This window comes from Erythrolamprus reginae, unplaced genomic scaffold (assembly GCF_031021105.1).
Source record: "Erythrolamprus reginae isolate rEryReg1 unplaced genomic scaffold, rEryReg1.hap1 H_8, whole genome shotgun sequence".
Taxonomy (NCBI): domain Eukaryota; kingdom Metazoa; phylum Chordata; class Lepidosauria; order Squamata; family Dipsadidae; genus Erythrolamprus; species Erythrolamprus reginae.
In genome coordinates this window covers 358,109-377,252 of record NW_027248536.1, presented here as the reverse complement: position 1 = coordinate 377,252, position 19,144 = coordinate 358,109, and the positions used below count along the sequence as shown (strand labels likewise).

General features: G+C 35.7%; 1 protein-coding gene across 1 annotated transcript; it reads left to right on the top strand.

Annotated features, from left to right (window-relative positions):
* The first annotated feature begins 4,300 nt into the window (after positions 1-4,300).
* On the top strand, positions 4,301-18,150 carry LOC139155877 (coagulation factor XIII B chain-like). The gene is made up of 11 exons (XM_070731221.1): positions 4,301-4,404; positions 4,888-5,088; positions 6,140-6,337; positions 7,687-7,863; positions 7,971-8,147; positions 9,428-9,607; positions 10,108-10,338; positions 11,340-11,546; positions 14,693-14,875; positions 16,968-17,178; positions 17,922-18,150. Exons 1-11 carry the CDS (start codon positions 4,335-4,337, stop codon positions 17,923-17,925), a joined length of 1,839 nt encoding a protein of 612 aa, XP_070587322.1. The 5' UTR covers positions 4,301-4,334; the 3' UTR covers positions 17,926-18,150.
* Positions 18,151-19,144: the final 994 nt, after the last annotated feature.

Below are 19,144 nucleotides of genomic sequence, written 5' to 3'. Positions count from 1 at the left end.
ACAACAGAGCGCAAAGCCAAAGACAACAGCCTGAAGATGATGAGTGGGACCTCTTCAAAACATCACCAGGAGTCTATCAACCTTACATGGGAAAAGACCCAAATATGCCTAGACCTACACACACACATATGCTAGCCTATTGTGTTACTCAGATGAGAGAAAACACAGCAAACACATTTTACTATAAGGCTTCATTCTTATACACAGAAATTGGTAGAATTCTTTTCTAAATAATTTGACTTCGAATAAGCTTTTGATTTACCTCCAAATCACAGAAGATTTAAAAGTAATTCCTACATGTTTAACCCTGGTACCCTCCTCGCATTTACTATACACTTGTTACCCTCTGAGTCCTTTTAGACCCGGAGTATAAAAAGGTTGGTTCTAGCTACCGGAATGGTCTTTTTGAATATTTTTTTCACTACTATACTAATTTGAACATTTCTGAACACAATGAAATGAAAATTGAAATGAAACAATTTATGCTTATTTGTTTATTTTGCTCAGAAAAGGACCTCTTCTTTTTTCAATTTATAGATAGAATAGCCTGCCAAATCAGATTTTTTTTGACCATCTTTGGCATTAGCATACTAATTTGAACATTTCTGAACATAATGAAATGGAAAAAAAATTATGTTCTGAACACTTGGAGTCCTCCGGGCTTCATATGTGACCAGGAGTAAAAAATGTTTCTAGCTACTGGAATGGGGTTTCTTTAAATACTATTTTCACTAGTATACTAATTTGAACATTTCTGAACACAATGAAATGAAAATTAAAGTGAAAAAACTAATGCTTATTTGTTTATTTTGCTCATCAAAGCCCGCCTGGTTTTGTGAAATTTTGTTCATTTTCATCTTGATTAAGCTGCAAAATCTGACTCTTTTGACCATCTTTGGTATTGGGAAACTAATTTGAAAACACAATGATATGAAAATTGAAGTGAAAAAATTAATGCTTATTCGTTTATTTTGCTCATAAAAGCTCTTCCCCCCCCCATTTTTGTGCAATTTTGTTCATTTTTATCTCGATCAGCCTGCAAAATCAGATTTTTTTTCACCATCTTTGACATTGGCATACTAATTTGAACATTCTGAACATAATGAAATGAAAATTGAAATGAGAAAAAATGATGTTTGCAAAGATTATACACTTGTGCTCTTCTGGGTCCTTTTAGACCTGAACTGTAAAAAGGTTGGTTCTAGGTACTGGAATGGTTTTTTTGAATACTTTTTTGAACCAGTACACTAATTTGAACATCCCTGATTAAAAAAAAATGAAATGAAAAAAAAAAAGGATTTTGCAGGTTAATCTATCTATAAATTGAAATAATTGCACATAGCCGGGGGGGGGGGGCAGGCTTTTCTCAGCAAAATAAACAAATAAGCATTACTTTTTTTATTTCAATTTTCATTTCATTGTGTTCAGAAATGTTCAAATTAGTACACTAGCAAGAAAAGTATTCAAAAAAACCATTCCAGTAGCTAGAACCAACCTTTTTTTACTCTGGGTCACATATGGCCCGGAGGATTACAAGTGTTCAAAACATTTTTTTTTCATTTCATTATGTTCAGAAATGTTCAAATTAGTTTGCCAATGCCAAAGATGGTCAAAATTTTTTGATTTGGCAGGCTATTCTATCTATAAATTGAAAAAAGTGCACACAGATGGGGGAGGCTCTTTTCTGAGCAAAATAAACGAATAAGCATCAATTTTTACATTTCAATTTTCATATTGTGTTCAGAAATGTTCAAATTAGTATTTCAATGCCAAAGATGGTAAAAAAGTAAGATTTTGCAGCCTAATCTAGATGAAAATGAACAAAATTTCACAAAAATGGATGAGGCGGGCTTTTCTGAGCAAAATAAACAAATAAGCATTACTTTTTTCATTTCAATTTTCATATCATTGTGTTCAGAAATGTTCGAGTTAGTATACTAGTGAAAAAAGTATTCAAAAAGACCATTCCAGTAGCTAGAACCAACCCTTTTATACTCTGGGTCTAAAAGGTCCCGGAGGATAACTGATACCTTTTTTTGCCCAGCAAAAACTATACACCCCCTTCCAAAAAACCCCACCACCTTTAGAAAGAATCCCTCAAATGAGAAAAAGTCATAGAATTTCAAGTTTCAGATATGCAGGGAAAATTTTTTACAGGGTCTCAAAGTTCATTTCGGGTCCTTTTAGACCCGAGGAGAATACCAGGGTTAAATGCCTTGGCCAGTTTGGTGGTAATGTTATTGTCTATCAATGAGTATGGCTAGCAAGACCTTTAGTAAAAACCTTATTTTTTAAATAGTCAATTGCAAAGCTTACTTTCAATAAAGTGCATCAGCCTAAAGATTTGACCTATATTCCCGGAGGAGGCTAGAATAGTTTACAATAGAAGAATAAAAACAATAAGACTATTGCAATAAAATCAACACTTAATAATGGATACAAAAAATAATGCAAATTTCATTTTAATAGAAGCAAAATTATGTTTAAAAGTTATGCTTATTTGCCATTGTCTTGACATGATTTTACTTTTATATGTAAATGAGGAGGAAGCAGCCAACATCTCTTCAGAAGAATTATATTTATTTATTTAATTAATTTGACTTGTATGCTGCCCAATCCGGAGGACTCAGGGCGGCTTACAACATAAAAATACAAGTACAATAAAAAAAGAACTCAAATATCCAATTGAACAGCAAAACCAGATTAAAACCCATAATAAACTAAATAATCAGCATACATACATAACATTCCTACAATTTGGTCATGATAGTTGTTAATTCACAGCCCCCAGGCCTGCCGGTGAAGCCAGGTCTTCATGGCCTTATGTAAAACCATTAGGGTGGGAGCAGTATGGACTTCGGGAGGGCGGAGTTGATTCCATAGAGCTGGGGCAGCAACAAAGAAGGCTGTCCCCCTGGCTCCGTCAACATGCGTTGCTTAGTGGTCGACAGGACCTGAAGGAGGCCAACTCTGCTCTTATAGGTCTCTGGGAGGTATGCAGCAAGAGACAGTCCCGTAAATATATATAATTGGAAAATGTTTGCTGGCAACTGCAGTAAAAGTTAAACCATCCCTCAGATTATGAAAAAGTCCAGTCAATTTATTTTACTTTAAATTCATTAAGGGGCAATTGATTATCAATGTTTACAATGAATTTGTACCGCAGTATTTTTAGGAGTAGTGCTATCTAGTCCTTACAAAGTGGAGATTATTATGTATTGGCATTTAAAAACAGTCTACACACACACACACACACACACACACACACACACACACACACACACACACACTGGATAGCTCTAGGCTGTTTTTTGTAATAATTGTAATATTTGTTATAATGTGTGTGTATACACACACACACATAACAAATTACAACTAAAGTTGTTAAACATTTGCTCCATCATGTATAGAATCATTCATTTAAGTATTCAGTATTTTAATACACAATACTGACAAATATGATGATATTTTGTCTTAATGTTAAGACAGTCATATTTCAACTTCTGATCATTTCATCCACATACTGATTTTAAAATATTATATAGTAATATGCATAATAATATTTTCCTGTTTCTAATTTCTATCTCTATTTAATTCTTGATAGCACAAATATTATATTAATAAATACCCTATTTCTATCCATCTCTTGTCCGTCTTACTATTTCAATTCTTGTTGACTTTTTGACATGTTTTCCATACTCCTCCCCTTGATATTACCTCCATGCATCATCCATATTTGATCTAAATGAAATACCTTTTAACAGATCACATAAGAGTTGCAGATTTTTTTACATCTGAATCCATCTGATAAATTTGCTAAATTTTGAATTAGTATTTAAACATTTTTTCAACCTTTTAATGTTACATTAGTTGATATATTATGAAATATCCTAAAGGAGGTGCTGCCTTCCTACAATGTAGATGTACTATAGATATATATAATTCTATAGGGGAAATAAAGTTTCTTAATGAAAAGAGGAATATTTTTATCTGTCAGACTTCATATAGCTGGCAAGGCCAAAGAAGTAAGAAATGATATGGATTTCAATAAATTATTTTATGCCGGTGCAGGAGTAAATACAAAATAAACTATAATAATTGCCAGCTTGATTAAAGTAAATTAATTAAGATTAAATTATATTTTTGAATGAATCTGGGGGCTCAAATAGTCACAACCTAGACTGAATAGTTGTTGAAGAAATAATCTTTCAACTTCTCTTCTAAAACCTTCTAGTCTGTCATGCTTTCCTATAAATTATTAACTGAACTGCCTTCAGAAATAGAGTAAACTAGCAAAAGTGGGCTAATACAAACTTGCTAGGAAAGCATTAAGGATGGAGTTTAAAAGGTGGATGCTTTCATTTATATTATTGTTTGCTGCAATCAGGAAACTTCTTGCTGAAGGTAAAAATCAGATATATGTATGTTGTGGTTAAAATGTCACAATTTTTCAATAATTGTAAGGCAGTAGATACTGATATCCTAGGTTCAAAATTTATGTGTGTATCCTTCTGATTATGTCTTTATTTTTATGAATATATGTAAAGATGTATGATTGCATGCATCCGGAGAGGCCGAAAGTTGAGCTAGCAATCAAAATATTTTGGATAACAAGTTATCCAGGTGGGGGGTGGGTTTGGGGGGAGGAAAAATGATCAATATAAGGTCATGTTTATCAGGCTATAACAGATCATTATACTGTACAATAAACCTCATATTACAAACACATTCGTTTTAATTGCATTGTTTTGTAAGATTTTTTAAAGGATTGGTATTTATTCAATAGGCTTTAACATCATTTTAACAACTTTACTTTCCAGGATGTTTAGGTTTGATAAAGTGAGCAAACCAAACTTTCCTACCTGAATATTAATACATTTCTTCTAGACAAAACTTGTGATTTCCCCAGTATAGAAAATGGAAGAATGGCACTCTATTATTATAGTTTTAAAAATTATTATTTTCCAATGAAGAAAGGTGAAAAGCTCTCATATACCTGCTTGGCTGGGTATTCAGCTGAAACTGGAAGTCAACGTGGAAGGGTAAACTGCACCAATGAAGGCTGGACACCAGTCCCCAAATGTTACAGTAAGTCCACATCCTTATCTTTTTAGTCTGGTTAGAAAAGAAATGTAGTATTTCTCATATAAGAAAATTTGAACGTCACACACGAAGTATAGCGAGGACATAGGTCACCAACCAGTGGTCCGTGGAGAAAACTTTGATGGTCCATGGATGGAGGAGCTGCTCCAGGATGATTAATGGCTAGTCCTGTGACTAGAGCTCTGGAATATTGGACTGACAAGGCAGTTCTTGGGGGGTTGGAAATATTTGCCATAGAATATAGGGAGAAAGAAAGAGGGGAGAGAAAAAGATGTCAGAGAGAGAGAGAGAGAGATGAGAGGCAAAGAGGGGGAGAGGGAGAGGGGAGAGAGATGAGAAAGGAGTGAAAGGAGAGTGGGAAAGAGGGAGAGAAAGATGAGAGAGAAAGACAAAAGGGATTAGAGAAAGATGAGAGAGAAAGACAAAAGGAAGGGATTAGAGAAGGGGAGAGAGAAAGAAAGAAAGGGGGAAAGAGAGAGAGAGAAAAGGGGAGAGAATGCCTGAAGAACCCCATCCCATCACTGGGAGTCCAGGTGCTTCAGCAAGCGGTGCCTTGGAGTTGTATTAGTGATCTGTGGAATTTAAAATTATGAATGCAGTGGTCCCTGAGATCCAAAAGGTTGGGGACCCTTGAGCTAGGATGAACAATCTGTATATACAATTTGATAGTTAAATAACTGATTAAAAAAGTTTCAGATTGCTGTCATGTGCCCATGGGATGCTGCAACTGTGAGCTAATTGCCAAACATCTGAAATTTAATCACTTGACAGTGTGGATGGATATGGCAGGATGGGTCATAAGTACCTTTTGGAGGAGTTTGTTGTAACTTTGAATAGTTATTAAGTATCCAGTAAGTAAGCAAGGATGATCTGTAGATTTCTCAAGCTATTAACATGGCTTCTTGATGTATGGAATTTGGTTAAGTGACTATGGGTCCTTTCTATAATATAATTCTTGCCATGTATGAGTTTAACTTTTATGAACAAAGGAAAAATCTATAACATTTTTCTCCTCTTTTTCTTTAACACACTAAAGAGAAATGCATCCAACCTACTTTAGATAATGGTGTTTTTTCTGATACAAAATTGTCTTATGACATCTGGGAAAACTTGAAATATAGTTGCAATTCAGGCTACCAAACTCCAGAAGGCAAGAGGAATGCAAGTATACAATGTCTTCAAGATGGATGGTCAGTTCAGCCACAGTGTATGGAAGCCACTAAAGAACCCTTAGGTATGTAGGCAACCCATGAGCCTCTGGATCATTGTTTCAAACATATTTCCTTTTTTAAAAAAATGAATGACCACAGGTAGATAAAAAAAGAAATCCATTGAGTTTCCTTGAGGGAAGATGAGGGTAACCACTGGAAACCCTTCCTTCCTCCCTCCCTCCCTCCCTTCCCTCCCTCCCTCCCTTCCCACTTTTATCACTCTCTGCAAGTTGCAGAAATTTTCATCCTTTAAAAAGTCTTGCAAAGATTGAAGATGCAATTCTGGGCAGCCTTAGAACTACTTACAAAGAACCTGCCAAATAACCCAAGAGACCAACAGAATTAATTGATCAGCTGAAGTCAATTAATCTGGGGAAAAAATATTTTGAGTTATTTTGACTATGCTACACCTTTCTTAATTTATGACAAACTCATTGCTTCTATATGTAGGTTTTGCTCCAGGTAACTTAAAGTGTTAGGGAATTAAAAACTAAAACAACAATAAATATGAGGGTTATTGGAAAGTAAGGTTACAAGGCATGTAGCTCTCATGGGGAATGTTCATGGAGGAAGTTGGTATTACTACCATGTAGTGGGAAGCCAGTGGAAGAGAATGAGCAGAGCCATGGTCAGTAGATCATCGACTGGCATTGTGATGAAGGTTAGAGAGGAGAGTCCTCATTCCATTTCCCTCCAAGTGCGAAGAGCGCGCTGTAATAAGTTACCTGAATGCTATGGGCATGAATGTTGCTGCGATGGGTGCCCAAGATGCTTACTGAAGTGCACAAAATTGACAGCGTCAGTGCCACCCAAGAATTTCTTGACCGTTTCAAGATTGAAGGCGAGGCTTTTCTCAACTGTATAATGACAGGAAAGAAACTTGGACTTATTACCATACTGCAGAGAGCAAACCTCAATCAATGCTATGGCACCATACCCAATCTCCTTCAGCCAAAAAATTCAAAACTCAGCAATCAGTGAGAAAAATCTTGGGCACCCATCACGCACAAATCTTGGGCACACATTGCAGCAGCGTTCACGTCCTTAACATTCAGGTAGCGTATTACAGTGCACACTTTGCACTTGGAGGGAAACAGAATGAGGACGCTCATCTCAAACCTTCGCCACAATGCCAGTTGATGATCTATTGACCACTGGCACTGCTTGTTTGCTTCCACTGGCTTCCCACTACACGATAATAATACCAACTTCCCCTGCGAACATTCTCTGGGAGAGCTACATGCCTTGTATCCTTACTTTCCGGATAACCCTTGTATAATGATATCCATATCTTATATTGTTTTCTGCACAACCTATTTTCCCACTTTCCTTTTTTCATTGATTGTTTGGTTTTTCTGTTATTTGTTTTCAGGAACTTGCTTAGCTCCTGATCTGTTGTATGGTCACTATCCTACAGTGCAGAGAGTGTTCAGTTTGAATGACAAGCTCAACTATGAATGCCTGGATGGATATGTTACAGTCGGAGGAAACACAACAGAAGAAGTGATATGTCAGATTCAAGGGTGGTCTCTTGTTCCCAAATGTACTAGTAAGTTAATTCACGGGAAAAACAACATTCCTAATTAGCTGATATCGGTCAATACTGCAAAATAGATCATTTATTCATGTTCATTCTTATTTTACCTTGCTTTTTAGAATCAGAGTGTTTATCTCGAAAACCTGTTGAACATGGAAAGGTTTATCCCATGAAAAGCACTTATGAAGAAGGAGATGTAATTCAGATTATCTGTTTGGAAAATTATACTTTAAGAGGATCTGACTTAATTCAGTGTTATTATTTTGGCTGGTATCCGGAATTTCCAATATGTGAAGGTACTTCTTTTATATGACTCATAGATCCCTATAACTTTGTTTGGTAATTTGTATAATTGCCCATCTCACAAACATGAGTCTGGTGCACAAATCAAGAAAAAGCTTAACAAAAATCTATTAAAGACAGTTTTAAAAAATTGAAAGTCATTTAGAAATCCATCTGCAAGACAGTTCACCCAATTTTCCTAGCAACAGAACTACTTTGCAGGTTCCATGTCTTCTGTACATTACTGGATCCTCACAGCCACATGGTAAAGCCATGTTTTCAGGCCCTTCAGTAAAGTCAGCAAGGTCAGGGCCAATCTCTTTTTTTTTGGGGTGGGGGTGGGGGGAGTTGCAGGAATGATCTTTCAAGGGTAGGTTCCACATCAGAAAAGTCTCCTACTGGGGCCCATTAGATGGATTTCCTGTTTATAGCACCTTTTTGCCAGACTTAATGGAATGGGCAGATGTGATTGGGGAGAGACAGTGCCTTAGAAAAACTGGTCCCATACTTAAAGTTCAAACATGCAAGTGCTCTCTTCGTAGGATGTCCTATTAAATTTGCATTCTAATAGAGCATATGTTAAATCAACTTTGAGATTGGTCAGACAGGAAATTATTTGGCTGGCTTCAGAATCAGATTCAGATTCCAGGACTTAAAGAGCAGGTCATTTTGCCATTAGCAATAAAGACTTGCTGTTCAAGAGACATAGCCCACAAACAGTTAAAACTCTGGGGACAGAGTAGAAGTTGTTAGAGCAACCTGGTTTATTGGACAAGAGTTAAGCTTTAACCATAGAATTAAGTCTACCAGCCATACATAACCCTCTATCTTGGTAGAACAACCTCCATTAATATTTTCATTATACAATATACTCCTTTTCCCTATGCTTCATCAAAATCAATGATTATGTAACTTGCTTTAAATACATTGCAGAAATAGTTAGGAGGGAAAATTATACTGAATTTCCTTCTCTATATACAGTATGTTTATCTTTTACAATTATTTTTTCCAAGTAGGTGTGTTTTACATTTTCGTTACCTGGAAGTTAAGGTTACTTTGATTTTGCTTCACTTATTATCTTTGAAAATAGTAGTACAGTATTTTGTAGTGTGATGTAGGGCGATGATGTAAGTGTGATGAGTTTGATTTTTTTTCTAGGAAAAAAAAGATGTTTTGTGTCTGTTTTAGTCCTCAGATTTCTTTGGACAAGACTTTTCCGAAAAAATATACCATAAAGCTTTTACTAAAACAAAATAGTATGTTGTTGTTTATTATTTTATTATTCTGATTACAGAAAGAAGAAACAAATGCCCTCCCCCACCCCATCCCCCAAATACCAGATTGCTAACTAATTTAAAAACCTACCGTCATGGAGACATGATACTTTATCAGTGTGAGCGTTCATTCCAGCTTAATGGAAGTAGAGAAATCAGATGTGAGAATGGGAAATGGACTTCACCTCCCAAATGCATAGGTCTGACTCTAAATATTAGTGTTAAATAATTATATAATGTAAGACAGAATTTTACTATATAGTGCAATTCCTATGTTGTGTATTTTCTCTTCAAATATAAATGTGATATGCATTCAGGGATATTTACTAATCCAAAATAGAGTATTCTAGATATCAGACATTCTTGATAGCCAGTTTCAGATCTGAAAACTTTCAGATATTTCTGTAAGATTATTTTTATTCCTGGAACTAAAAACTGTCCCTTTTCTAAGTCAAAGACACAGTAGAAAATGGATTGGTAACAAGCAAATCCTTTTGCTGAATTCTGAATTTTCCTAGCTATGACTTTGGCTCTATTAAAATTAACATGTTAAGAAAGAGAAAAGGGAAATTTGTAACTTAAAAATGCAAGAGGATTGAAATGCCATTTACTGTATGCATGTAATAATTTTGATAAAGTATAGTTGAGCATCATTAGATTGTTACTGTTGTATTTCTGTTTCCATCATTTTATTTCTCAGATGTGGGCAGGATATTGACCACAGAAGATTACCGGACTGTAGAAACTGATGGAAACTGCAATTCCCCTCCTGTAGTTAGAAATAGTATTACTGTTAATAACATTGGGCTGTTGGCAAGTTACAACCCTGGATCTTTAGTGGAATATGCATGCCATCCTTTACATATAATGAAAGGATCCAATACAGTTCATTGTATCCATGGAGCTTGGACTGAGCCACCAACTTGTTTAGGTAAACCTGGGAGAATAAATACTGTACATTATATAAATGGTTAAATTGAAGAATACTGTGATATCCTGAATAAATGATGTAATGCCAGATCTTAATATTTGTAAATTTTAAGATAGTTGCCAGCTTTCATTTGAAGACCTTCTGAAATATTTCTAGAGAGCAGATATGTACTACAGGAATATTGAGAACAGTTATCATGGACATTTTCCCCCAATATGATGAATGAGCTCAGAACTTTGTGTTAAAAGTTCCCATCTCCCATAAGCCAACATATATCATCTTTTTATTTTATATAAAATTATGTGTTATATTATTCTGCAGCAAAGACATTTGCTTGAAAGACCACTATATTGTATTACTATTGTATGAAATGTTTATTTACAAATTAGACTAAAGAAACATGCAGCATTATGTTTCAATAAAACCTGATTATTCTTTAAAAGTATAATAGGTTGTTTTTCTCCAAAAAATTCCTCTCCAAAACCATTTGAAACTGATTGCTTGAAGTGTGGTTAAAAGAAAACATTTGACCAGCATAGTTAATATTCAACAGGTATTTGAACATATTATTTGGTTATCCCAACTGATATATCTTCATTTTATAAGAAATAACTAACAATAGATCAGTTCTGCCCATGATACATTTTGTGTTATGGATTGAGTTGCTGCAATGTTAATAATACATGAAATAATTAATCAGGTATTTTATTCATTCATTCATTCATTCATTCATTCATTCATTCATTCATTCATTCATTGGACTTTTATGCTGCCCCTTTCTGGGGACCATGATTCTGCAATTATTGTTGATCACTACAAAGCTTTATTCTCTAAGGCAGGAGACTATAAAAGGCAGCAAATCATTGCTGACCATAAATGAAAATTAGTTCCCATCTCCTAATATCAACAATCAACTAGATTTGAGCTTTGGTAAATTACTGAATACTAATAATGTTTTAATCACAGAATTTAACACATTATTGTTGACTCTTGTCTTACAGAGCCATGTTTAGCTAGGGAAGAAACTTTTGTCAGTTACAACCTAGAAATGAAATGGAAGCTTGAAGAAGAATGGTATTCCATACATGGTGAATCTATTGAATTTGTATGTAAACAAGGATATGCTTTACCACCCTTAGTCTCAGAATCCAAATTGCTGGTGCAATGTAATGATGGACAATTGAGATACCCTCAGTGTATTTCCAAAGGTAAAATTATGCTGTTCTTAGGAAAGGTTTTATTAGCAGTTTGGCAAATTCTAACATCCTCAGATAGCAACCATTTACAGTTATTGCAGTGATGAAAAGTATGACAAAAAAGCTGTTTTAAGCCCAGTACTCTTCAACATCTTCATCAAAGATTTGGACGAGGGCATAGATGGGGACCTCATCAAATTTCAAGATGATACTAAGGTTGCAGGTATAAGCCAATTCTCCAGAAGATAGGTTTAAGATACAGAAGGATCTTGATAGACTTGAATATTGGGCACTATCTAACAAAATCAAATTCAGATGTGAAAAAAGCAAGGTTCCATGTTTAGACAAGAAAAACAAAATGCACAGGCACAGTATATGTAGTGCCTTGCTCAATAGTAGTAAATAACAACAACAACAACAATAATAATAATAGTAATACTAATAGTAATAATAATAAGTAGTAGTAGTAGTAATAGTGTGAAAGGGATCTTGGAGTCCTAGTGGACAACTATTTAAATATAAGCCAGCAGTGTGCTGAAGCTGCTAAAAAAGCCAACACAGTTCTAGGCTGCATAAACAGAGCAATAGAATCAAGATCACATGAAGTGTTAATACCACTTTATAATGCTTTACCTAATGCCTTACCTTGGAATACTGCATCCAGTTTTGGTCACTAGGATGTAAAAAAAGATGTTGAGATTCTAGAAACAGTGCAGAGAAGAGCGACAAAGATAATTAGGGGGTGGAGGTTACAACATATAAAGAAGCGTTGCTGGAATTGGGTATGTTTAGTTTAATGAAAAGGACTAGGAGTGACATGATTTGTTTATTGATTTGATTTTTATGCTGCCCTTCTCCTTAGACTCAGGGCGGCTTACAACAGGTTAGCAATAACACTTCTTAACAGAACCAGCCTATTGCCCCCACAATCTGGGTCCTCACTTTACCCACCTCGGAAGGATGGAAGGCTGAGTCAACCTTGAGCCGTTGGTAAGATCTGAACCGCTGACCTGCAGATCTAGTAGTCAGCTTTAGTGGTAATGTAGTACAGCACTCTACCTGCTGCACCACCCCAGCTCTTGATAGCAGTTTTCCAATATCCAAGGGGTTGCCATAAAGAATATGTGATCAAGCTATTCTCCAAAGCACCTGAGGGCAAGAAACAATGGATATAAAGTAATTGTTGTGGCTTGCCAGTAAGGAGGTTGGGGAGAACATAAGAAGAGCCATGCTGAATCAAGCCAAAGCCCATCGAGTCCAGCATTATGTGTCACACAGTGGCCCACCAATTGTCCATGGGGATCTTGAGCAGAAAGAGAAGGCAAGACCCTCCCTTTCCCTTGACCCCCAACAAGTGGTACTCAAGCGAATCCTGCCTGCCTCAACCAACATAGAGGCAGCACTTGGGAGGAACATAGGCCAGTTCTGGAGTCTGGGGAAGGTTCTGATTAGCGCTCTGTGTCAGAGACAGAGATGGGCCAGGGCCATCCGACAATTATCAGCTACCTGTCAGTCAGAGATAAATGGGACTGAAGAACAGCTGGAGCCTGTTCCTAATGTGCACATGTGCAGAGCCGTCAGGAGAAGAGAACAAATAAGGAATAGAAGTCAACTCAGGAGTAAAGACACAAGGGGACTCTGAATGGCCCTCCCAAAGGAATAAATAGGAACAAAAGAAGAGTGGTGTTTGCAGGAGACAATTAGTTGGTTAATATGAAGATTTGCTTATCTGAGAGAATCCTTGCCAAATATTATTTGCAAGATGTACAGTATTGAGTCTGGAAGCTATTGGTCTGGCAACTATCCAAGGACTGAAAAGGTCTGTGGTTGCAATTCACCCTTGAAAGATTGTTTGCTAGATGTGCATACTAGGAATTCACATTCGCCAAATAAAAAAGGTGGGGGGGGGGGTTTCGGGACAAAGAATCTTTTTCGTGATTTGGTGAAGCCTAGGTCAGAATAGTAATCAAGAAGAGAAGCATCCTAGAACTAAGGAGAAATTTTTTGACAGTTAATCACTAGAACAATTTGCCTCTAGAACGCTGGAAGTTTTTAACAAAAAATTGGATAACCATTTTTCTGAAGTGGTATAGGATTTCCTATCTAAGCAGGGAATTGGACTAGAATACCTTCAAGATCACTTCCAACTCTGTTATTCTATTCTATTCTATTCTATTCTAATTATGCAACCCATGCCCATATTTATGACCTTTGTAGTCCCATCCTCTCTCTTTCTTGTGTTCACCATTATAATTAGTTATTATAATCAGTTATTCTCTTGGGCCTAACCATTCCCTTAACCCTTTGCAGAGCAAAGAGATAGCCTAAATAAGTTATTTCTTCCTGGGCTGCTTTTCTCTCAATGTGTTTTCTCTAAAATGTATTTAACCACAAGTTAATAAGTTCAGCTCCATGATGTTAGTTAATTAGAATCATGGCCGGTTGGCAGTGTATGCCTAACCAGGTTTCACAGTAAAGATTTGTGAGTCTCCTTAAGGGGCTTGTGGCTTGCAGTTGCAAGCAAACTGGACCAGTGGTTCTGAATCTGTGGCCCGTGGACTTCTGCGGGTTGCACTGTCATCACAAGGGGTCAGCAAAGACTTAAATAAATATTATGATTTAAATCTGGAGTTATGTCTTGGGATATGTGGATATAGTCTGTGGCTACAAAAGATATCCATTGTCCATGGTGTTTTAGGCAAACAGCCAATGCTAATGAATTTTTAAAAATGTATATTCTTCACTGTGTGCATGATTATTCCTTTAGGTAAATATAAACAACAATTCTGTTCTTCCTAATTTTCCCAGTGCTGGAAGTGGTGGGGGAATGAGGAAAATGGGTTATGGGTTTGTCCTTTTATTTGGCTTCCTCATGAATCAATTTATGAAAACTTTCCCTACTGTTTGGGCTCATCCAGCTGTTTGGGGCCATATCCTTCTTTTACTGCGAAGCAAAGAAAAAGCAAAGTAAAATTTCAAGCAAGTAATGTGATTCACATTGAATGGGGAAGCATTTTACCCCAATTTTATAGTTTACTACTAATAGAGATTGCAGCGAAAATTTGTGCAAAAGTACCTTTCCTCTCTCAATTTTAAAGCTGAATTTAACCATAAACATTGCTGTCTTTTGCTGCCTTTTCCCCCATTGTGTTTTGTAGGCTTAAATGCTAAATGTGGTCCTCCACCTTCCATAAAAAATGGGATTGTTATGGGCTCATTAACAGAAAATTATGAAGATGGTTCAACAATACAGTACAGTTGCAATGAATATCATGTTTTGCAAGGTTCCATAACAGTCTTTTGTTCAAGGAGCCAATGGACTACTCCACCTGTTTGTATAGGTATTGAATATTAGTGTTATCCTTATAAGACAATACAAATAGATACCAAATAAACATGCAGCTTCAATGCATTTCAATACATTTTGGAAAATCATTGGTGTCTTCATGCCTAAAATGGAGGGCCTTCAATGTAAAGTTTTCTAATTATATTATCTAGCAATGAATTAGATGTTGCATTTATGAATTGCAATACTGGAATGAAAGCTCAGATTCGATATGTAACATCAATGAGAATAGACTTCTCTTGAGGAATGTTATTCTCATTCTATGAACAGCTTGAATGTTAAATCATTCTGCATGCACAGAAGCATTACACACGCAAGCATGCACATGAACCAGTAGTGATGGGATTTTGAACCCATCACTGGTTCAGTAGCCTGGGTTTTGATTTAAAGGGTGGCATGTAATGATGTCTTCCTGATTCATGATTTGATAGTGGATGAGAGGGTTGATCTCGCATGTATTAGTGAAATCTGCTTGGGCATGGAAGAGTATATTCTCATCTCAGAAATGAGACTATCTGGGTTTCAACTGTCTTCCAGTTGCCATTCTTAGTGATGGAGTGACTATTGTTATCTGAGAGATGCTACTGACTTTCAGAGGCACTGCCCCACAGATAATCAGCTGTGAGGCACCACTGATAAGATTGGTTTCTAGAAATCAACCTTAATTGTTGCTGTTGTATCCTCATTTTGAGATTCCCTGCCTGAGCTGCTCAGTGTAGTAGACATGTTGGTGTCAGAGTTCCCCAGACTTACAATATTGGGGGACTTCAACTTGCTTTCCCTAAATATGGAGTAGGAAGCAGCTCAGAACCTCATGGCCACCATGTAAATCATAGATCTGATTTCACTCAGATTATTTTAAAGTCTGACTCACAGCAGTGGTGTTAATCCTTTGAGGTTGTCCAGACAGGAAACACAACAATGTGTAGCTCTATCTTCAAATTAGTAATCTAATGGAGTGAAAATGAACTCTTGATAATTCTAATTAATGAAGTTGTAGTTCATTAATATTTACATTTTATCAGATGCAGTATAAAAAGAATCCTAGTATCTAAGTGAAATGTTCTATTACTGTGAGAAAAGCCCCCTTGTTCCCTCATATGACCCTTTGTTCTGGTAAGAGACTAGAAGAAAAGGTGTTACAAAACAAGTGTTACAAAAAAGGTGTTACAAAATAAAGATTACATACTAAAATGTATTTTGGCATGCTAATCAGCAGTTAACCTTAATAAACAGGATATGTTTGCCTCTAGAGAGGAATGGTTTATGGTCAATATGTTGGAGAATCAGGCAAGTTGACCTCATAAAGACATAAACTTGAAACATATAGTGGTTGTATAAGTGATTAATAATAATGGTCATCTGAAATGTTGGAAAGCAAACTACCATGAATAAGAGCCAAGTGATGTAAAAGCTTGCCAATACACATTATATAAAAGTATTGTGTAAGGGAGGAGTGGCTTGAAGGAGGAGGAATAAAGGTACAGAGATGGATGTATAATGGTACCTCTACTTACGAACTTAATTTGTTCTGTGACTAGGTTCTTAAGTAGAAAAGTCTGTAAGAAGAAGCAATTTTTGCTATAGGAATCAATGTAAAAGCAAATAATGCATGCAATTGGGGAAACCACAGGGAAGGTGGAGGCTCTGTTTCCTCCCAGGTGATTCCTAGAGAGGCCCCATGCAGGCTTCTCCCCGCCTTTTCCGGCCCTGTTTCCTCCCAGGAGATTCCTAGAGAGGCCACACAGAGGCTTCTCCCTGCTTTTTCCGGTTACAGTTTTGGGAGGCTCGGGTTTGTGAATGGAAAATGGTTCTTGGGAAAAGGAAAAAAAATCTTGAACACCCGGTTCTTATCTAGAAAAGTTTGTAAGTAGAGGCATTCTTAGGTAGAGGTGCCACTGTATGGCATTTTGTATTTGAAAGTTACCTCTGTGATATGGACATGTTTATCCTATCTCTCAGGTCCGCTCATGAATGAATGAATAAAAGCTTTTTATTTTATTATTCTTCTGGACTCCTGTTGATTTATCTCACAATTACATTTCATGGTATGGTAAAAAAAACCATATTGTGTTTATTTTCTAAAGAGCCATGCACGTTGTCACAGGAAGAGATGGCCAAAAAAAATTTGCTTTTGAGATGGAGTTTTGATAATCGACCTTATTTTCTTCATGGAGAATTTGTTGAATTTGTATGCAAAGCATACCACACTAGACTCCTATCAAATTCACCCTCTGATTTTAGAGTACAGTGTCAGAATGGACAACTATTTTATCCACAATGCGTTAGAAATAAAGGGTAAGCAAAACATTATCTGCAACCTCTTTTTATATTTTATGTAGTCCTATGTTTTCCTTATTCAAATGTATTTTAAGAATTAGGATATATTGGCTAACAAAATGGTATTGGAACAATGTATATTAAATATATTTATCCAAAGTGTTCAAACATGTATTGCTATCTCAAAAATATCAGTTTCCAAAGACTTCCTCTTTGGTTTTTTACATTCTGCCATAATTAGAAAAATAGAAGATTTTTATTTTTTAATTTACCAAAGCTCTGTTGAACCTGACATATTGGCAATATTAAAAACAAACATTTTCTTCTCTATTAAATTAAATAACTCTAACCAAGACTTAGCTGGATATAGAAGACTTAATGGATATTTATGCAATGCGTCTTGTAATTGTATAAAGCACCCTGTAAAATAGAGAAAGGGAAAGTATTCTACTACAGGTACATAAAATGAGATTAAAGCATCAGTCAGTGTCAATCTGTTCAAGAGTATGGAGAAAAAAACTTATTCCTATAAAATTCTTCCTTTTTTTGATAGGGTTCAGTTGTTTAAAAGTGCAGAATTTTGCAATAAATTACTTGGAAGTTACATTGGTTTATATAATCTCTCTCTCTCTCTTTTTAGTTGAACGGTACTGCTCTTTCCTGATTTGGGAATAATTAATCTTAATCCAAACTTTAGAAATACTGGTTATAATTATATACTTTATCTCTCTTTGTAAGTAATAATTAACTTTTTTTTTTAGATGAGAAAGTTGAAAAAAAAAACCTCAAGTGACTTCTCTGCCTCATATCGTGTTACAAGGAGCATGCAAATTAACTTTAGTACCTTTTTTTTTACTGCTGCAATACTATAGTTACTCAGATTTATGGAAATAGCTGTTGATTTCAGCATGCAACATTTGAAGATGCTTACAAACAGAATCATTTTGATTTGGATCCTGATAAATAAACATTCATATTTATTACAATAAACAGATTTGCATTTACTTGCTTCATTTTTAAAAAATTACTAAAATTACAAAATTCCTTCAAGTTATTATTTTATTTTTCATTAATAATATACCTGAAAGGACTTTTTCATATCTGAGATTATTCAGCATGGTTCAGATACTCTTATGTGACACAGTAACAGCAGATTTATTAACCACAGTCATTTTATCAATCAAGCCTTTTCAGAGTGAAGGTTCATTCTCTGAGCTTGTTAAAAAACATTTGCTTAACATAATAAAACGTGTATATTAGGATGCACTTTTTCTAATGCAGAAATCTTATTGGCCTTCGTGCACTGTAACTTCGTCCACTGTACAATTCCAGTGGGAATTTTAATTGCTATGATTGTACATAGAGAAATGTAGGAACTCTATGAAAAAAAGTCAAGAGCAGAATCTTGGCTTTCAGATTTGAGTGGTTCATTGCAAGAACAACAGTTGAGGTAGACAAATTGTCTTCACCCTACATTTCCACTTCCAGGAATAAAGAAAACACCTATATGAATGCTTTGCTATTTCATCCCTAGCAACTTCTTGAACAACAGGTAGTGTTTCTTGGATAGGGATATTTGAAGATCAGGTGTCAAGATGAATTATAATCTAGTATCTGTCTCCCTTTTATATATCACTGGAAATAATAAGCAATCAAACTTTTCCAGATAATTTCTTCATTCTATGGCCATCCCTCACAATTGTGAGCAACATACAAGACTAACAAAGATTCTTAATTGGTTGCACTTTTCATGTGGTTCTGTGATTGAATTTAGCAACTCAATATGCATAACTCATCTGCTGTGTTAGTCATATTTATTATTATTATTATTATTAATAATAAAAATAATAATAATTGGATTTGTATGCCGCCCCTCTCCGCATGGGCGGTTATTACCTACCATGAGGTAGTATGCCCGACGGCCACATCATGAGAAGTGCTCTGCTTATCATAGAAGACATTAGCAATAGTACATAGATTTATA